This window comes from Anomaloglossus baeobatrachus, chromosome 3, assembly GCF_048569485.1.
Source record: "Anomaloglossus baeobatrachus isolate aAnoBae1 chromosome 3, aAnoBae1.hap1, whole genome shotgun sequence".
NCBI lineage: Eukaryota > Metazoa > Chordata > Amphibia > Anura > Aromobatidae > Anomaloglossus > Anomaloglossus baeobatrachus.
This window is the reverse complement of record NC_134355.1, coordinates 565,970,195-565,992,032: the sequence shown is the minus strand read 5'-3', so window position 1 is coordinate 565,992,032 and position 21,838 is coordinate 565,970,195. Positions and strand designations below refer to the sequence as shown.

General features: G+C 46.7%; 1 protein-coding gene across 2 annotated transcripts in view; it reads right to left on the bottom strand.

The window, feature by feature from the left end:
- ANKMY1 (ankyrin repeat and MYND domain containing 1) overlaps positions 1-21,838 on the bottom strand; it is a 108,911-nt gene that overhangs the window by 29,432 nt on the left and 57,641 nt on the right. For both annotated transcript variants that reach the window (XM_075340923.1, XM_075340924.1), the window contains one exon: positions 151-264. In XM_075340923.1, the coding sequence (XP_075197038.1) occupies positions 151-264 (114 nt within the window). The remainder of the gene's footprint in view (positions 1-150; positions 265-21,838) is intronic.

The window sequence follows — 21,838 nt, the reverse complement described above, 5'->3', positions numbered from 1 at the left end:
AGCTGCTCCACATGCCTAAGCCACGGCTCATATTCTGAAGAAATGTCTTTTTCCTATTTTCTGCATTCTACACTTGTATGTATCCAGCAGTCACAAAAGTACAGTAATTAATTAGTAAGTTGTCATTTACCATCTAATGCAGAAAATTACCTGGAAGTACTTGAAATAGGCACAGTCAGTGGCTGTACCCAGCGACGTTCGTTTTCCTTCCCCAATAGGAATTGGCATCAGAATATTAGCACCAGCTTTTACAATTCTATCCACCTGTCAATTAAAATAAGAAGTCTTCATAGTTATATGAGTAGTACAGTTGAAAAAAAGAAAAAACATCCATCAATCTAAATTAAAGGCTGGGAAAGGGCAAGGAGAAGGGTATATGGACAGCCACAATGCACAATGCAGTTGGCCCCAAAAAGCTAATCTCTCTCTGCTGATTACAATTGTTTATACACTGGAGAAAACATTCAGAAAAGAACATTTACAGGAATATTTATGATATTTTCTTCTAAAAAAGAATTTAAGCCTTTTTTGACAACCATCAAAGGTTTCCCCTTTAACAAGCTCCTGAGGTAGTCTAATCCACAGAATAGTGGTTCTGACGGGAAATAATTCGGTCTCCTCTAGAGCTGGAAACTTTCTTTCTCCAGGCAGAAGCAGCGCCCCCTTGTCTTTTGATGGGGTTTTACATGTTTTTGACCATACTTTTTATGAGCCATTTATGTACTCGTACACGTTAATCTTGGTCCCCCTTAGATGTTTCTTCTCATACCTAAATGATTTTAAAGGGAACCTGTCACCAGATTTGGTGACAATAAGCTGCGGCCACCACCAGTGGGCTCTTATATACAGCATTCTAACATCTGCCTACACAGGGCAGATCAAAGTGCGCCTGAGGACCTCAGTGCCAGCGAGTGTGGATGACGTAGGACGCGTCATGCACCCAAGCTTCAGAAGAATGAGGACAAAGATGGCCGAAAGAGAAGACGCCGGTAACGGGGAATGGAGACATCCATCCGACCAGTCTGCACCGCACCACCCCTCAGGTGAGTATTATAAAGTAACTAGCAGAAGTACCCAACGTTGCCCGGCATAATAACTGTCTCTCTGTTTCTCTCCCAGTTTCTATTTGTCGCTTTCTCTCTCTCTTTCTCTATCTCTTTGTCTGTCACTTTCCTTGTGTCTGCACTTTCCCTGTCTGTCTCCTTCCCTATGTGTCTGTCTCTCCATCTCTTTCCCTATCTGTCTCTCTCTTTCCCTGTCTGTCTCTCTCCCTGTCTTTCTCGTTGTCTGTGACTGTCTCTTTGTCTGTGTCTATCTGTGTCTGTCTGTTTCTATGTCTGTCTCTTTGTCTGTGTGTCTCTACCTGTCTCTGTTTGTCTGTATCATTCCCCGTCTGTCCGTCTGTATCTTTCCCTGTCTGTCTGTATCTTTCACTATCTGACTGTATCTTTCCCTGTCAGTCTGTCTCTTTGTCTGTCTGTCGCTGCCTGTCTCTGTCTGTCTGTATCTTTCCCAGTCTGCCTGTCTGTCTCTTTCCCTGTCTGTCTCTTTGTCTGTCTGTCTCTACCTGTCTGCCTGTTTGTCTCTTTCCCTGTTTGTCTCTTTGTCTGTCTCTTTGTCTGTCTGTCTCTGCCTGTCTCTGTCTGTCTGTATCTTTCCCAATCTGTCTGTATCTTTCCCTATGTTTCTGTCTCTTTCCCTGTCTGTCTGTCTCTTTCCCTGTCTGTCTGTCTCTTTCCCTGTCTGTCTGTCTCTTTGTCTGTCTCTTTCCCCCTGTCTCTTTGTCTGTCTGTCGCTGCCTGTCTCTGTCTGTATCTTTCCTTTTCTACCTGTCTGTCTCTTTCCCTGTCTGTCTCTTTGTCTGTCTGTCTGTCTCTGCCTGTCTCTGTCTGTCTGTATCTTTCTCCATCTGTCTGTATCTTTCCCCGTCTGTCTGTCTCTTTCCCCATCTGACTCTTTCCTCGTCTGTCTCTTTCCCCGTCTGTCTGTCTCTTTCTGTCTCTTTCCCTGTCTGTCTCTATCCATCTCCCCACTGACATCATATTACCTCACACATAAGCTTCTTATATTATGAATGTCCTTTGTTCCTATAGCAACAAATCACAGCTCCTATTAATGACCTGCAGCTCCTAGCTTCATTGACTTTAATGGAGGCAGGTTTTTTGGAGAGTAACTGTAAAGCGCGGGGTTACATTTTCCCCTCAAAACATCATCTATGACGTTCCATGAGTCACATGAGGCATCAGTGCAAAATTTTGTGATTGTAAATGAGACTGTGCGGATTCCTTTAGCGGACATACAAACATACACATATACACACATACATACACTAAGCTTTATATATTAGATTTTTACATTCTACACAGCAGCCTGGGTTCTTATATACAGCATGTTAGAATGCTGTATATGAGGGCCCACTGGTGGTGGCCGCAGCTTATAGTCACCAAATCTGGTGACAGGTTCCCTTTAATTATTTTATTCTTTACTCATAATTAAGGCCCCTTATACATTTTGTGGCTCTTCATTTTAGCTTTTCTAACTTTCTTTTACTTATATCACACCATCATATTCCACAGAGGTTTGTAGACACTATCCTCACACTTTGTAAAATGATTATATAACATCCCTGTCAGGCGAGTTCATACCTCTTTAAATACATGACAATTAGGGATGATCGAATACCTCAAATATTCGGCTTTGCGAATATTTGCCGAATAGGTCGCTGCTATTCGACTATTGGCGAATATTCGATGCGCAATTTAAGTCTATGGGAAACCCAATAACAACTATTCGGGCTTCCCATAGACTTACATTGTGCATCGAATATTCGCATAGCGGCGACCTATTCGTCGGATGTTCGCGAAGCCGAATATTTGAGGTATTCGATCATCCCTAATGACAATATCTTGCTGGCATTAGAAGCCACTGCATGATGCAATTTAGTTTTAGGCCACGTGCGCTTTTTGGTGCAGTTTTATGACAAATCTGCATGACTATCCTTATGCCAGCAAAGTCAGTGAGAGTTCTGAAGTATTGTGCGCACATTTCTTATTTTTTCCTTGCAGATTTGGTGCAGAAAATAATCTGAAGAATGTCAATTCTTTGTTAGTTTTTGCCTGCAATTTTCAGTCCTTTCACCCATTGACTTAATTATGAAAAATGTATGGAAAAAACGCATGTAAAAAAAGCACCAAAAACACACCATGTTTTCGGTGATTTTTCTACCAGAATATGTAGATTTGGTGCAGAAAATATTGACACTTTGGGCACAATTTGGCAATTTTCACTTAGGGGGTGTACTCAATTTTGTTGCCAACATTTTAGACATTAATGGCTGTGTGTTGAGTTATTTACAGTAGAGGCCACATCAAATTTCTACTGTTATACAAGGTGTTCACCGGCGACTTTACATTGTATCAGTGTCATATCTTCAGTGTTGTCCTAGGAAAAGATATAATAAAATATTTACCAAAATGTACTTCATTTGTTAAAAAAAAAATCACAAAAACCTACAGTTAGGTCCAGAAATATTTGGACAGTGACACAATTTTCGCGAGTTGGGCTCTGCATGCCACCACATTGGATTTGAAATGAAATCTCTACAACAGAATTCAAGTGCAGATTGTAACGTTTAATTTGAAGGTTTGAACAAAAATATCTGATAGAAATTGTAGGAATTGTACACATTTCTTTACAAACACTCCACATTTTAGGAGGTCAAAAGTAATTGGACAAATAAACCAAACCCAAACAAAATATTTTTATTTTCAATATTTTGTTGCGAATCCTTTGGAGGCAATCACTGCCTTAAGTCTGGAACCCATGGACATCACCAAACGCTGGGTTTCCTCCTTCTTAATGCTTTGCCAGGCCTTTACAGCCGCAGCCTTCAGGTCTTGCTTGTTTGTGGGTCTTTCCATCTTAAGTCTGGATTTGAGCAAGTGAAATGCATGCTCAATTGGGTTAAGATCTGGTAATTGACTTGGCCATTGCAGAATGTTCCACTTTTTTGCACTCATGAACTCCTGGGTAGCTTTGGCTGTATGCTTGGGGTCATTGTCCATCTGTACTATGAAGCGCCGTCCGATCAACTTTGCGGCATTTGGCTGAATCTGGGCTGAAAGTATATCCCTGTACACTTCAGAAGTCATCCGGCTACTCTTGTCTGCTGTTATGTCATCAATAAACACAAGTGACCCAGTGCCATTGAAAGCCATGCATGCCCATGCCATCACGTTGCCTCCACCATGTTTTACAGAGGATGTGGTGTGCCTTGGATCATGTGCCGTTCCCTTTCTTCTCCAAACGTTTTTCTTCCCATCATTCTGGTACAGGTTGATCTTTGTCTCATCTGTCCATAGAATACTTTTCCAGAACTGAGCTGGCTTCATGAGGTGTTTTTCAGCAAATTTAACTCTGGCCTGTCTATTTTTGGAATTGATGAATGGTTTGCATCTAGATGTGAACCCTTTGTATTTACTTTCATGGAGTCTTCTCTTTACTGTTGACTTAGAGACAGATACACCTACTTCACTGAGAGTGTTCTGGACTTCAGTTGATGTTGTGAACGGGTTCTTCTTCACCAAAGAAAGTATGCAGCGATCATCCACCACTGTTGTCATCCGTGGACGCCCAGGCCTTTTTGAGTTCCCAAGCTCACCAGTCAATTCCTTTTTTCTCAGAATGTACCCGACTGTTGATTTTGCTACTCCAAGCATGTCTGCTATCTCTCTGATGGATGTTTTCTTTTTTTTCAGCCTCAGGATGTTCTGCTTCACCTCAATTGAGAGTTCCTTAGACCGCATGTTGTCTGGTCACAGCAACAGCTTCCAAATGCAGAACCACACACCTGTAATCAACCCCAGACCTTTTAACTACTTCATTGATTACAGGTTAACGAGGGAGACGCCTTCAGAGTTAATTGCAGCCCTTAGAGTCCCTTGTCCAATTACTTTTGGTCCCTTGAAAAAGAGGAGGCTATGCATTACAGAGCTATGATTCCTAAACCCTTTATCCGATTTGGATGTGAAAACTCTCATATTGCAGCTGGGAGTGTGCACTTTCAGCCCATATTATATATATAATTGTATTTCTGAACATGTTTTTGTAAACAGCTAAAATAACAAAACTTGTGTCACTGTCCAAATATTTCTGGCCCTGACTGTATATAATCTTACATAAAAATGCACGTTGTTTTACCCAGCACACCACAATCATATTTGGCCATGTGTGAACACATCCTAAGAAAATTGAGGAAAATCTATCATTACTTTTTTGCTGCCCCCTCTAAGAATAACATTAAGTAGGGGCAGGGAGTCCAATTCTAAGGCCTTGTGCGCACGATGCTGATTTGCTGTGGATTTGCTGCAGAAAATGTGTCTACATTGCTGCAGTCATTCACCAGCAAATCCTAAGGGTTTTAAAAAATACTGTGCGCACACTGCATTATTTTATACCCGCGGATTTACCTGCGGAATTAATGAGCATGTCACTTCTTTTCCGTAGAAAATGGTAGGAGTCCGCAGGTACCAACTTACGGAAAATCTGCGGTAAATCCACAAAAAAACGCACCAAAACGCAACAAACTGTATGCACATTTCGTTGCAGTTTTGGTGCGTTTTTTTACCGCGGGTGCGGGATTCCTTCAGGGGGTTCGTTTTTTTCTTAAGGCCTCTTTCACACATCCGTGAAAAAACACGCATGTTTTTCACGGACGTGTCAGGGGTGCGTTTTGCCCTCTGTGAGCTGTGTTTATTGCCTATGTGTGTTCTCCGTGTGTTATCCGTGATAACACACGGAGAACAGGAACTTTCTACTAACCTGTCCCTGGCTTCGCTGCCCGCGGTGCTGATCTTCGGTCTAGGGTCCTGCCGACTTCCCGCTGCTGCTGCTTCCGGATGCAGTGAAGTGAATATGCAATGAGCATAATGAGCGGCGGTCGGAAGCAAGTGACAGCAGCGGCAGAGACTGCAGGGCTAGAGAAGGCGAGTAAATTTTTTTTTTATTATTTTCATGTCTACGTGTGGAGCACAATGACACACGTATGCTCCACACGTACACACGGTCCATGGCAGAACACGCACGTGAGCGCAGACCCATTGATTTAAATGGGTCTACGTGTGCCCGTGTCTCCGGTACGTGAGGAAATGGACCAAACACGTGCCAGAGACATGGACGTGTGAAAGAGGCCTAAGAAATAGTCACTTTCTAGTGCGCACATAGCCAAATGTAGGTTCACTAAAGGGACTTCTGAAGGAAATCTGCTTCTTATTCTTCAATTTGCAAATATCAGATCATTTTTCTTTTTTGGGGGGCAAAATAAGGTTTAGTTTTTTAAGATTCCCCCCAATGACAGGTGAAGAGAATAACACCGATTGTTGGTGACACTGACACTTGTAAGGGGTACTTTGCACGCTGCGACATCGCAGGCCGATGCTGCAATGCCGAGCGCGATAGTCCCCGCCCCCGTCGCAGCAGCGATATCCTTGTGATAGCTGCCGTAGCGAACATTATCGCTACGGCAGCTTCACATGGACTCACCTGCCCTGCGACCGTAGCTCTGGCCGGCGACCCGCCTCCTTGTTAAGGGGGCGGGTCGTGCGGCGTCACTGCGATGTCACACGGCAGGCGGCCAATCGGAGCGGAGGGACGGAGATGAGTGGGATGTAAACATCCCGCCCACCTCCTCCCTTCCGCATATCCTACGGAAGCCGCAGTGACGCCGGTAGGAGATGTTCCTCGCTCCTGCGGCTTCACACACAGTGATGTGTGCTGCCGCAGGAACGAGGAACAACATCGGACTGTCGCGTCAGCGTAATTATGGATTACGCCGACGCTGCACCGATGATACGATTACGACGCTTTTGCGCTCGTTAATCGTATCATCGAGCCTTTACACACTACGATGTCGCATGCGATGCCGGAAGTGCGTCATTTTCAATTTGACCCCACCGACATCGCACCTGCGATATCGTAGTGTGCAAATCCCGCCCAAGGCCGGTCGCAGGGTAGGTGAGTCCATGTGAAGCTGCCGTAGCGATAATGTTCGCTACAGCAGCTATCACAAGGATATCGCTGCTGCGACGGGGGCGGGGACTATCGCGCTCGGCATCGCAGCATCGGCCTGCGATGTCGCAGCGTGCAAAGTACCCCTAAAAGTTGGGTATATTAGTCTGATGGTCTATAGTAATTTCTTAATGAAGTTAATGAGAAACAAAGACAGCTGTCACACTACGTGACTGTAGAATTGTGACCGTGTGAGGTGCGCACATTGTCAAGATTCCCTTGGGTGAGTTAGTAGTCATGTGACCACACAGAATGGAAATACAGGGGAATCATGACAGTGTGCACATAGGGTCACTGCAGACTTTTCTTCTCAGCCTGGAAACCCCCTTTATTGTGTTATGAGTATAGCCTGCAGATCAGTCAGAGTGCTCAAGCTGACCCTTCACCTATAAATGTTCCTACAGTGAACATGAAAGCATCAGAACTGGACCAAGAAGCAATAAAAGAAGCCCGGTCTTATGAATCATAGATTCTGTTACTGTATGTCATGTAGACGGCCAGGTGCTCTTGTTTCACATGTCTGGGGAAATTAAAGGATCAGAATGGACTATGGAAAGAAGAATAGCCGGTGGAGGTAAAGTGATGTTCTGGCAAGGGTCTGCAATAATACCTTTCGTTCATGTGGATGTTACTTTCATATGTATCACCTACTTAACCATTTAACAGACCAAGTACAACTCTTCATGACAGCAGTATTTCCTACTTGCAGTGGCCTGTTTCAGCAGGATAATGAGTCCTGGCACACAGTGAAAATAGTTTGAGGAACATAACAAAGAGTAAGGTGTTGACGTGACATCCAAATTCCCCAGATCTCAATCTCATCGAACATCTGTGGAATGTGTTTGAAAAAAACATGTCAGATCTATGGCGGCTCCACCTTGAAACTTAAGTCCTGTTTTATACATCCGACATTCAGGATCTAAATATGGATGACTATGTCTGGACCTCTATGGGTCTTCTGACCTGAAATCAACAGCTTCATAAGCATTTATGAGGCTGCCGAGTTCGGATCAGGGGACCCGCGGTCTGTGTGGACATCTGTACTCTTAAAGGGAACCTGTCAAGTGCAATATTTAGTATATTGCTAATGCCTGCCTAACTGTCCCTGTATCTAGCAGCATAGATAAAGAGATCTTTAGAAAAAGTATTTCTAAAGATCGTTTATTATATGTTAATGAGGCCAGCGACTAGTCACAAGGGCGTTACTTCCCTTGACAAGTCAGCCCCCTTCGCATGTCAGCATACCCCTTGTGGGCGTGCTGACATGCTAACAAATGCGCAGCCTCAGAGGCATGGTCACTCCCACCTCTGCTGCCACCACTGGTGTTCGGCTCAGTGGTCACGATCAGAACGTCCCTGGACTTCCAGTCATGCGCACTACACCAGTTTGAAGCTGAGATGCGTACACCTGGCTTCATAGTACGCATGACTGGAAGTCTGGAACTTCTGATCATGCGCACTGAGCTGAAAACCAGCGGTGGCAGCAGAGTTGGGAGTGACAATTCCTCTGACGCTGTGTATTCATTAGCATGCTAGCACGCCCACAGGGGGCTGACTAGCCAAGGGAACTAACACCCTTGTGACTAGTCGCTGGCCTCATTAGCATGTTATAAAGGATCTTTAGAAATACTTTTTCTAAAGATCTCTTTATCATTGCTACTAGATACAGGGAAAGTTAGGTAGGAATTAGCAATATACATCCAGAACTGCTCGTGGCTCGGTGTGCATATTGCACCTGACAGGTTCACTTTAACATTAATGTTGAATGTGTAAAACCGGCCTACAGACTCTCCTTCTACTATGTTGACCACAGGGAAACCTTACAGGTCTTACGAAACTCATATTTTTTATTAGAAGCGGAAAAATGAGAAAAAAGATCCAGCCCAGACTCCAAGGAAATGGTATGTATACAAAATTGACTTTTAATCCATCCTTAAAAATACAAAATGTGAAACTGGCAAAATCATACTGACATAAAAGGGCTAGCGATGAGGACAACGTGTTTCGGCGGAATGTCTTCTGCGTTCTGCCGAAACACAGTATCCTCACCGCTAGCCCTTTTATGTCAGTATGATTTTGCCAGTGTCACATATTGTATTTTTAAGGATGGATTAAAAGTTGAGAAAACCCATTAACAATAATGTAATCATTTATATGTCTTTTAGGATCAATGTAAAGTTAGATTACATTATCTGTTACTGCATAAAAGCAAAAGAATTCTTAATGACTATTTTCGGCCTGGATTGATGTCGCTGACTTCATCCACGCAACCTGCTTTGACTGCACAGATCATGTTCTCTTCTGTGCAGGAGCAAGAGTTGGGCAAACTCTGTGACATAGGAAATATCAGTGACGTCAACCTTGGCTGGAGGGTGGCAATTGAGGGGACAGAGACTCACCAATCACAGTTCGAAAACAGCCATCAGACCGCCTTGTACCGATTAGCATAGGAGGCTGTGTGGGGGCTCCTGATGTGCATAAGAGGCTGTGTGGGGGCTCCTGATGTGCATAAGAGGCTGTGTTGGGGCTCCTGCTGTGCATAGGAGGCTGCGTTGTGGCTCCTGCTGTGCATAGAAGGCTGTGTGGGGGCTCCTGCTGTACATAGGAGACTGTGTGGGGGCTCCTGCTGTGCATAGGAGGCTGTGTCGGGTCTCCTGATGTGCATAGGAGGCTGTGTCGGGGCTCCTGGTGTGCATAAGAGGCTGTGTGGGGGCTCCTGCTGTGCATAGGAGGCTGTGTGGGGGCTCCTGCTGTGCATAGGAGGCTGTGTGGGGTCTCCTGCTGTGCATAGGAGGCTGTGTGGGGGCTCCTGCTGTGCATAAGAGGCTGTGTCAGGGCTCCTGCTGTGCATAAGAGGCTGTGTCAGGGCTCCTGCTGTGCATAGGAGGCTGTGTCGGGGCTCCTGCTGTGCATAGTAGGCTGCGCCGGGGCTCCTGCTGTGCATAGGAGGCTGTGTGGGGGCTCCTGCTGTGCATAAGAGGCTGTGTCGGGGCTCCTGCTCTGCATAGGAGGCTGTGTCGGGGCTCCTGCTGTGCATAGTAGGCTGCGCCGGGGCTCCTGCTGTGCATAGGAGGCTGTGTGGGGGGCTCCTGCTGTGCATAGGAGGCTATGTTGGGGCTCCTGCTGTGCATAGAAGGCTGTGTGGGGGCTCCTGCTGTGCATAGGAGGCTGGGTGGGGGCTCCTGCTGTGCATAGGAGACTGTGTGGGGGCTCCTGCTGTGCATAGGAGGCTGTGTCGGGGCTCCTGCTGTGCATAGGAGGCTGTGTCGGGGCTCCTGCTGTGCATAGTAGGCTGCGCCGAGGCTCCTGCTGTGCATAGGAGGCTGTGTGGGGGCTCCTGCTGTGCATAGTAGGCTGCGCCGGGGCTTCTGTTGTGCATAGGAGGCTGTGTGGGGGCTCCTGCTGAGCATAGGAGGCTATGTTGGGGCTCCTGCTGTGCATAGAAGGCTGTGTGGGGGCTCCTGCTGTGCATAGGAGACTGTGTGGGGGCTCCTGCTGTGCATAGGAGGCTGTGTCGGTGCTCCTGCTGTGCATAGGAGGCTGTGTCGGGGCTCCTGCTGTGCATAGTAGGCTGCGCCGGGGCTCCTGCTGTGCATAGGAGGCTGTGTGGGGGCTCCTGCTGTGCATAGAAGGCTGTGTGGGGGCTCCTGCTGTGCATAGGAGGCTGTGTGGGGGCTCCTGCTGTGCATAGGAGGCTGTGTGGGGGCTCCTGCTGAGCATAGGAGGCTGTATGGGGGCTCCTGCTGAGCATAGGAGGCTATGTTGGGGCAGCTGCTGTGCATAGAAGGCTGTGTGGGGGCTCCTGCTGTGCACAGGAGGCTGTGTGGGTCTCCTGCTGAGCATAGGAGGCTATGTTGGGGTGCCTGCTGTGCATAGAAGGCTGTGTGGGGGCTCCTGCTGTGTATAGGAGGCTGTGTGGGGGTTCCTGCTGAGCATAGGATGCTGTGTAGGGGCTCCTGCTGTACATAGGAGGCTATGTGGGGGCTCCTGCAGGTATTTGTATATAGTTGTAGTGTGGCCTCTAGATTTAACTCCTGTGGACCCCAGACACTCCAGTCCAAACCTGCTGCCATCTATCTTTTATATAGTACTAGCTGTAGTACCCGGGCGTTGCCCGGGATAGTAACTGTTTCTCTCCCAGTCTCTGTCTGTGTGTCGCTGTCTGTCTGTCTCTCTGTCTTTCTCTTTCCTTGTCTGTCTGTGTCTATGTCTATGTCTCTGACTATTTCTATCTCTGTCTGTAGTTGTATCAGTCTACCGGTCTCCATCTCTGTGTCTATCTGTCTCTCTCTATCTCTGTGTCTGTCTCTATGTGTGTGCCTGTCTGTCTCTTTCCCAGTCTGTCTTGGTCTGTCTCTTTCCAGGGCTGTCTCCCCGTCTGTCTCTTTCCCCGTCTGTCTCGTTCCAGGTCTGTCTCTTTTCAGGTCTGTCTGTCTCTTTCCCCGTCTGTCTCTTTCCAGGTCTGTCTTTTTCCCCAGCTGTCTCTTTCCAGGGCTGTCTCTTTCCAGGGCTGTCTCTTTCCAGGGCTGTCTCTTTCCCCGTCTGTCTCTTTCCCCGTCTGTCTCTTTCCCCGTCTGTCTCTTTCCAGGTCTGTTTCTTTCCAGGTCTGTCTCTTTCCCCGGCTGTCTCTTTCCAGGGCTGTCTCTTTGCCCGTCTTTCTCTTTCCCCGTCTGTCTCTCCCCGTCTGTCTCTTTCCAGGGCTTTCTCTTTCCAGGGCTGTCTCTTTCCCCGGCTGTCTCTTTCCAGGGCTGTCTCTTTCCAGGGCTGTCTCTTTGCCCATCTGTCTCTTTCCAGGTCTGTCTCTTTGCCCGCCTGTCTCTTTGCCCGTCTGTCTCTTTGCCCGTCTCTCTTTCCAGGTCTGTCTCTTTGCCCGTCTCTTTCCAGGTCTGTCTTTTTGCCCATCCGTCTCTTTGCCTGTCTCTTTGCCCGTCTGTCTCTTTCCTCGTCTGTCCCTTTGCCCGTCTGTCCCTTTGCCCGTCTGTCCCTTTGCCCGTCTGTCTCTTTGCCCGTCTGTCTCTTTGCCCGTCTGTCTCTTTGCCCGTCTGTCTCTTTGCCCGTCTGTCTCTTTGCCCGTCTGTCTCTTTGCCCGTCTGTCTCTTTCCTCGTCTGTCCCTTTGCCCGTCTGTCTCTTTGCCCGTCTGTCTCTTTGCCCGTCTGTCTCTTTGCCCGTCTGTCTCTTTGCCCGTCTGTCTCTTTCTAGGGCTGTCTCTTTGCCCGTCTCTTTCCAGGTCTGTCTTTTTGCCCATCCGTCTCTTTGCCTGTCTGTCTCTTTGCCCGTCTGTCTCTTTCCTCGTCTATCCCTTTGCCCGTCTGTCCCTTTGCCCGTCTGTCCCTTTGCCCGTCTGTCCCTTTGCCCGTCTGTCCCTTTGCCCGTCTGTCTCTTTGCCCGTCTGTCTCTTTGCCCGTCTGTCTCTTTGCCCGTCTGTCTCTTTCCTCGTCTGTCCCTTTGCCCGTCTGTCTCTTTGCCCGTCTGTCCCTTTGCCCGTCTGTCTCTTTGCCCGTCTGTCTCTTTGCCCGTCTGTCTCTTTCTAGGGCTGTCTCTTTCCAGGGCTGTCTGCCTGTCTCTTTCCCCATCTGTCTCTGTCTGTGTCTCTGTCTGTCTGTCTTTTTCTGTCTCTCCACCGATATTATATAACCTCACGCATAAGCTTCAACTAACAGTTTATTTTGTTCCTATAGCAACCACTGACAGTTGCTATTAAAAACCTATAGCTCCCACCTCCATTCAGTTTAATGGCGGCAGGATTTTAGAGACTAACTGTAACGCACAGGGTTAAATTTTTCGGTCAAAACATAGTCTATGACACTCCCTGGGTCACATGAGGCGTCTGTGCAAAATTTCGTGATTGTAAATGCGACGGTGCGGATTCCTTTAGCGGACATACACACATACATACACACACACACATACACTCAGCTTTATATACCGTATTAGATCTGTGTATGCGCCATGTATATGGTGTAACTTATGCAGTGGTATAACGACTGGGGCTGTGGGTGATGGTGGCCATTGCTATTTCCTTGGATACATGGTTGAACACCATTGAGGCGCAGTTGGCCACTGGCTCCCTGTTTCGCCCTTGCTCTGCAGCTGTGGGTCCCGGATAGGTGTAATGACATCAGGCAGAGCCTGTTACGTGATATCAGTGGGCCCTGCAGCTGCGGTCAGAGTGGGTGCAGAGCATGTGTAGGGGGTAATAGATACATATATATTTATTATATACCCTACATATGCCCTGTCACATATAATGTGTAATGTAATGTAATTCTGAATATCGACCTACCATATCCTAAAGGTGTGTAATATGTGCTCTCTTAGGATTTCACTTGCTGATTGTCATCTGATCGCTCACATGTGATTTGCAATGTGTGGTCATCTGCCGAATGACGTCTCCTCCTGATTCTCTCAAATTGAACGTTATAACAATGAGAGAAGCAGGAGATGTAATTCTGCCAATGACCTCGGGTCTGCAAATCACTTGTGAGCAATCACACGACCACTCAAAATTGGCAAATGAAATTCTGACAGCGTATATTACACACTTTGGAGATCCGGTCAATGTGCAGAATGTCAAACCCAGTGGAGACACTGGTCAGTCTAGGGCACCAGAGCAGGGAGAAGCTGAATATTCGGCATGGACGTATCTTACAATGTTTCCAATAAAATTATTTGCAGCATTGCCAGCTGGTGTGAGCCCAGACTGATTAATAAAGGGATTACAGTATATATGCAATAGTTCTTCCATACACAGTGCCTTTCCCTCATTGTGTGTATGTGGTACTGCACTTCAGTGTGTTCAGGTCAGTGGAGCTGAGAGGCAGTGACAAACGCACAGCGCTCCCCGTCCTTATGGTATGTATGTTGTACTGCACTTCAGTGTGTTCAGGTCAGTGGAGCTGAGAGGCAGTGACAAACACACAGCGCTCCCCGTCCTTATGGTATGTATGTTGTACTGCACTTCAGTGTGTTCAGGTCAGTGGAGCTGAGAGGCAGTGGCACATACACAGCGCTCCCCATCCTTATGGTATGTATGTTGTACTTCACTTCAGTGTGTTCAGGTCAATGGAGCTGAGAGGCAGCAACACATATAACCCGAAGACTCTTTATTATGTAGAAAGCAGAGATTTTTTTTCTAATTTCTTACATTCCCCTTTAACATCTGTAGTTTGGACTTTTTGGTCCGGAGTACACGCAGCATCGGCCGCTGGCTCCATGGTGCCTTGTCTGGTATCATGTATATTTATGCACAGGATTTGTATAGTAGATGCTGATCCCACCAATGGGGCCACGGCTTGTGCCACTCTCAGTCCAGAAATGACAGATCTCCCATCCAAGTGTACAGGAATTTATATAATTTCTCCACGAAGAGCGGCAGCGCCTCATTCTCCAGATACATGTGCGCACCATTGGTGAGATCCGCATGTACCATCCATGATATAATATCCAGGGATACAGCATAAATTGTTGAAATCAGAAGACCCCTATAGGATCGAGATCAGGCGTGGTGACATTAATGTGGATTTGAGGTGCAGATTCTCCAGCACAAATCTGGAGGAGTTTATTGTACATTTGAAGAGATCACTTTTCTTAGGATATAAAAAAAATGGCCTCCTAAGGAAACTGGGTAAAAAAATTAATAGGGTGGGGGCACCAAAGGGTAGTTTTGCACAGGGCACCAGTCAGGGTAAGGCCAGCCCTGTACCCTATCATTACTCTAAAGCGGGCTTTACACACGACATCGCTAACGAGATGTCGTTGGGGTCACAGAATTCGTGACACACATCCGGCCTGGTTAGTGATGTTGTTGCGTGTGAAACGCAGGAACGACAGTTAATGATCAAAATTACTCACCTAATCGTTAATCGTTGACCAGTCGTTCCTTTCCCGATTATCGTTGCTGTTGCAGGACGCAGGTTGTTCATCGTTCCTGCGGCAGCACACATCGCTATGTGTGACACCGCAGGAACAAAGAACATAACCGTACCTGCGGCCGCCCGCAATGAGGAATTAAGGAGGTGGGCGGGATGTTCGTCCCGCTCATCTCCGCCCCTTCGCTTCTATTGGGCGGCCGCTTAGTGACACCGCTGTGATGCCGAACGAACCACCCCCTTAGAAAGGAGACGGTTCGCCGGCCACATCGACGTCGCTATGCAGGTAAGTATGTGTGATGGGTGTAAGCGATGTTGTGCGCCACGGGCAGCGATTTGCCCGTGACGCACAACCGACAGGGGCAGGTGCTTTCACCAGCGACATCGCTAGCGATGTCGCTGTGTGTAAAGCCCACTTTAGGGTGAGGATCAGCCGTGCTATTGGCTATTTGTGATTGGCAGATCCTGTGTTATCAGCAGTGTGTAACAGGTAACACCTCCTTGTAATTATGCCTGTGATGATAATGAGACTTCTGAAGAGATTTCTGTAAAGAAAAGGATGTCTAAAATAGAAGTTTAAAAAACAGATTATGATATAAAAGAATGTAAAAAAAAAAATAATACACATTACTAAAAAAATAATTTAGTCATAAAAAACAGACTTAAATAATAGGTTATTTTCTGATTAAATATTCCCTTTCAGGGCTGAAGAATACACATTGTTTAGAGCCGGTGAGAGAATTCTGTTCTGCTTAGCGAGTGTCCCATAGACAATGTATTAATTACATGACTGTCCCAGCCCTGGCAATACAATTACTGATTTAATTAAATAAATTAACCCAGGGAATACTCTTAAATTAAAACTATTAATCAAAATGGACACAACTCTTTAGTAAGCAAATTTTATGGTTAAGGTTCTGTTATCACACGGTGTGTGTTCTCTATCACTACATATTACTCATATTACTGTTACAGTATATCGCACCACGCGACTCTTTCCATGACACAATTTTTCCCGCTCAGGGAAAGGTGTCATTGCTGATAATTGCCTTGTCAAAGAGTCTGCAGAATGCTTATTAACCCCAAAAAGGAGATTTAGCCTCTGAAGGGAATTACCAGAGTACAGTAGACAGAATAGTTCCCAACAGCGAGAGACTGTGACTAAGAGACAACTCGAATAACAAGTCAGGAGACGAGGCGGGAGCAGGAGGTGCCAGAGGAAAGCAGAACGTGGCTACTGCATGCGGATGACTTTGTACCACCGGGTCAGATGTCGCAAAATAATAAGCAGGAATTAAAGCAAGTGGGTGAGAGTGACCTGCCATCCAACATTGTGCCCAGAAAGTATCTGTTACCAAACCACCATAGCACCTTGAGCGCAGTGGCATAACTAGAGTTCTATGGATCCTGGTACAACATTTGGACCCCTTATGCTGCTCAGATGTACAGTACAGACCAAATGTTTGGACACACCTTCTCATTCAAAGAGTTTTCTTTATTTTCATGACTCTAAAAATTGTAGATTCACATTGAAGACATCAAAACTATGAATGAAACGATATGGAACAAAATACTTAAAAAAGTGTGAAACAACTGATAATATGTCTTATATTCTAGGTTCTTCAAAGTAGCCACCTTTTGCTTTGATTACTGCTTTGCACACTCTTGACATTCTCTTGATGAGCTTCAGGAGGTAGTCACCGGAAATGGTTTCCCAACAGTCTTGAAGGAGTTGCCAGAGATGCTTAGCACTTGTTGGCCCTTTTGCCTTCACTCTGTGGTCCAGCTCACCCCAAACCATCTCGATTGGGTTGAGGTCTGGTGGCTGTGGAGGCCAGGTCATCTGGCGTAGCACCCCATCACTCTCCTTCTTAGTCAAATAGCCCTTACACAGCCTGGAGGTGTGTTTGGGGTCATTGTCCTGTTGAAAAATAAATGATGGTCCAACTAAACGCAAACCGGATGGAATAGCATACCGCTGCAAGATGCTGTGGTAGCCATGCTGGTTTTGTATGCCTTCAATTTTGAATAAATCCCCAACAGTGTCACCAGCAAAGCACCCCCACGCCATCACACCTCCTCCTCCATGCTTCACGGTGGGAACCAGCCATGTAGAGTCCATCCCTTCACCTTTTCTACAAAGACACAGTGGTTGGATACAAAGATTTCAAATTTGGACTCATCAGACCAAAGCACAGATTTCCACTGGTCTAATCTCTATTCCTTGTGTTCTTTAGCCCAAACAAGTCTCTTCTGCTTGTTGCCTGTCCTTAGCAGTGGTTTCCTAGCAGCTATTTTACCATGAAGGCCTGCTGCACAAAGTCTCCTCTTAATAGTTGTTCTAGAGATGAGAAGGTGTGTCCAAACCTTTGGTCTGTACTGTATGTATATGTATGTATACATTTAGCATTCTAAATCCTATAAAGACATATGAGTTGCCGCCCCCCCCCCCCCATTTATGTAGTAATGTCGCCCACCCTGTTCTAATGTCCCCCATCCTGGGCTTCTTCTTTGTAAATTCGTTCCCAATCCTGGTATATATACCCCCCATCCTTGTAAACAGAGGGTAATCCAGCAACAAAGTCCGAGGGATATTAAAATCCAAAAATTTTATTAAATCAAATTAAAATCCATATAAAAAAAGGTCCAAACAGGGTATAAACAACTGTCAGAGAGGATGCATTTCGAACCCAATGGCTCTTAGTCAGTCAGTGAGAGACTGACTAAAGCCCACTTTACACGTTGCAATTAGTTGTACAATCGCATTTGCGATGTGACACGCCCAGGTTGCATACGGGATCTTATGAGATTGCACGTTGGTCGTTCATTTGCTGTCACACGAGCGTTAGTAGTCTATGTTAAATTGATCAATTTTGTGTGCGATCCTTTAGATCATGTGTTCTGTGACGTATGCATTGGGCACCTTTTTTTTTTTTTATTTATTGACTTGCCAAGCGTGTGTAATGTGTAGGGATGCGTTTTTACTATGTCATCTGCCATTCAGCTCTGCTACATGGCCGCTAACAGCAGGCACAGACAGCCATGTAGCAGAGCTGAATGGCAGATGACAGCAGACACAAACAGAGCCGCACTGTCAGAATGAACTCGGGTGAACTTCACCCGACTTCACGGTCATGCTCGGCTCTGTCTGTGTCGCGTCCTGATTAGCGGTCACCAGTGAAGGACTCACCGGTGACCGCTAATCTCCTAAGTTACTGAAGTTAGCAGCCCTCTCTCATACTCACCAATCCCCGATCCCCGGCGCTGCACGGCATTCACACTGCTCCGGCGGCTTTTACTGTTTTGAAAAAGCCGGCCGCCCATTAAACAATCTCGTATTCCCTGCTTTCCCCGCCCACCGGCGCCTATGATTGGTTACAGTGAGACACGCCCCCACGCTGAGTGACAGGTGTCACACTGCACCCAATCACAGCAGCCGGTGGGCGTGTCTATACTGTGTAGTGAAATAAATAATTAAATAATTAAAAAAAACGGCGTGCAGTCCCCCCCAATTTTAAAACCAGCCAGATAAAGCCATACGGCTGAAGGCTGGTATTCTCAGGATGGGGAGCTCCACGTTATGGGGAGCCCCCCAGCCTAACAATATCAGCCAACAGCCGCCCAGAATTGCCGCATACATTATATGCGACAGTTCTGGGACTGTACCCGGCTCTTCCCGATTTGCCCTGGTGTGTTGGCATATCGGGGTAATAAGGAGTTATTGGCAGCCCATAGCTGCCAATAAGTCCTAGATTAATCATGTCAGGCGTCTATGAGACACCCTCCATGATTAATCTGTAAATTACAGTAAATAAACACACACACCCGAAAAAATCCTTTATTAGAAATAAAAAACACAAACATATACCCTGGTTCACCACTTTAATCAGCCCCAAAAAGCCCTCCATGTCCGGCGTAATCCAGGATGCTCCAGCGTCGCTTCCAGCTGTGCTGCATGGAGGTGACCGGAGCTGCAGCAGACACCGCCGCTCCGGTCACCTCCACGCAGCAAATGAAGACAGCCGCGCGATCAGCTGCTGTCACTGAGGTTACCCGCTGTCACTGGATGCAGCGGTGGCCGCGGGTAACCTCAGTGACAGCTCAGCTGATCGCGCTACTCACCGCCGCTCCTATCACCTCCACGCAGCAACTGAGGTGAGTAGCGCGATCAGCTGAGCTGTCACTGAGGTTACCCGCGGCCACCGCTGCATCCAGTGACAGCGGGTAACCTCAGTGACAGCTCAGCTGATCGCGCGGCTGTCTTCAGTTGCTGTGTGGAGGTGACCGGAGCGGCGGTGTATTCTGCAGCTCCTGTCACCTTCATGCAGCACAGCTGGAAGCGACGCTGGAGCATCCTGGATTACGCCGGACATGGAGGGCTTTTTGGGGCTGATTAAAGTGGTGAACCAGGGTATATGTGTGTGTTTTTTATTTCTAATAAAGGATTTTTTCGGGTGTGTGTGTTTATTTACTGTAATTTACAGATTAATCATGGAGGGTGTCTCATAGACGCCTGACATGATTAATCTAGGACTTATTGGCAGCTATGGGCTGCCAATAACTCCTTATTACCCCGATTTGCCAACGCACCAGGGCAAATCGGGAAGAGCCGGGTACAGTCCCAGAACTGTCGCATATAATGTATGCGGCAATTCTGGGCGGCTGTTGGCTGATATTGTTAGGCTGGGGGGCTCCCCATAACGTGGAGCTCCCCATCCTGAGAATACCAGCCTTCAGCCATATAGCTTTATCTGGCTGGTTTTAAAATTGGGGGGAACCGCACGCCGTTTTTTTAAATCATTTAATTATTTATTTCACTACACAGTATAGACACGCCCACCGGCTGCTGTGATTGGGTGCAGTGTGACACCTGTCACTCAGCGTGGGGGCGTGTCTCACTGTAACCAATCATAGGCGCCGGTGGGCGGGGAAAGCAGGGAATACGAGATTGTTTAATGGGCGGCCGGCTTTTTCAAAACAGTAAAAGCCGCCGGAGCAGTGTGAACGCCGTGCAGCGCCGGGGATCGGTGAGTATATGAGAGAGGGGGATAGACTGACATGGACAGAGAGTGAGGGACAGAGATAGTGACGGACTGACAGAGATTAGTGAATGACAGACATTGTGAGGCGCTTCAGAACGCAGCTTTTCAGCTGCGCTCTGAAGCGGACCTTTTTTAAGCTGCGGTGCAGAGCGCACACCTGCGCACATAGCATCAGACACCAAAATCGTATGAGGGATGTCACACGTTACAATTCACTAGGTTCGTGCAACAAAACGCTCAATTCTAGAGAATGATACGATGTGTTTGCGATCAACGGTTTTGCGTTCAATCCTGATCGCACGTAGATGTCACACGCAGATACCTCACAAACGATGCCGGATGTGCGTCACTTACAACTTGACCCCAACGACGGATTGTGAGATATATTGAAGCGTGTGTAGTGGGCTTAAGAACCATTGGGTTGGAAATGCATCCTCTCTGACAGTTGTTTATACCCTGTTTGGACCTTTTTTTATATGGATTTTAATTTGATTTAATAAAATTTTTGGATTTTAATATCCCTCGGACTTTGTTGCTGGATTACCCTCTGTCTACAATCTGGATTGCCAGTATACCCTTTCCCTTGCACGAGTCCTGGGTTACGGTGACCCCTCCTTTGGCTACAGGTGAGCGGATACCAATCTTTTTTTTTGTCCCCCATCCTTGTAAGTATGTCCCCCATCCTGTCATATATCTCCCCCATCCTAGTATATATGTTCCCCATTCTAGCCCACATTCTGGTTTATATACAGTATAACCCCATCCTGGTAAAAAATATCCCCATCCTGGTATATATGTCCCCATCCTGGGCCCCTGTTGGTATCTACTGTCCTCCACCTGGTATCTACTGTCCCCCTCCTGGAGCCCTCCTGGTGTATACTGTCCCAATCATGGGCCCTTGATGGTATATACTGTCCCCCCTCCTGTTATATACCGTCCCTTTCCTTGTATATATGCCCCCATCCTGGGAAATATGTTTCCGTTCTGTCTAATGCAAAAACCAACAACATTATACTCACCATCCCTGGCTCCCATGTCATGCAGCGTCCTCCTGTGTAGCAGCGCACAGTGGCCGGCAGATTTCATCGGTGTCGGTGCTATTGCAACGCATGAAGTCATTGCCATGCCCACAGTCACTGGAACACAAATGGAAGCTGCCGGCAACAGCAAGTTCCACTCTTGCTTGAGTGGACAGGCCATGAACCAGGTCACAAAGGTAACAGTATGTATCTTATAACCTCTACTAGAGGGATAAAATCTAGATATATGGAATACTTTATATCAATAAAATATTGGAACGGAAATCAGATTTTTACACCCCATCTAAGAGCAGTATAATGTAGAGACCCTGATTCCAGCGATGCTTCACTTACTGAGCTGTTTGCTGTCATTTTGATAACATCAATGTTTTCTCTGCTGCAAATTTAGCAGTTATACAGAGCTCATGAATATGCTGGACTACCTGGCAGCAGGCCAAATAGTCCTCTAATGATAATGTACTGCTGCTTAAACAGGGATTTTATCAAAACTACACTAAGCAGCCCAGTAAGTGACACATCGCTGGAATCAGGATCTCTGTCTCTACAGTATGCTGCTCTTAGATTAGGTGGCAAAAACCTGGTGACAGATTCCCTTTAAAGCAAATAATTGTAATTTCAATCAAGGTAACAGTCTAAAGCCCGCTTTACATGCTGCAATGTATCTTACAATGTGTCGGCGGGGTCACGTCGTAAGTGACGCACATCTGGCATCATAAGGTACATTGCAGTGTGTGACAGGTACGTGCAATTGAACGGTACAACGTTCATCGCATACACATCGTACCTGTCTCTAGAATTGCACGTTAGATTGTTCATCATACC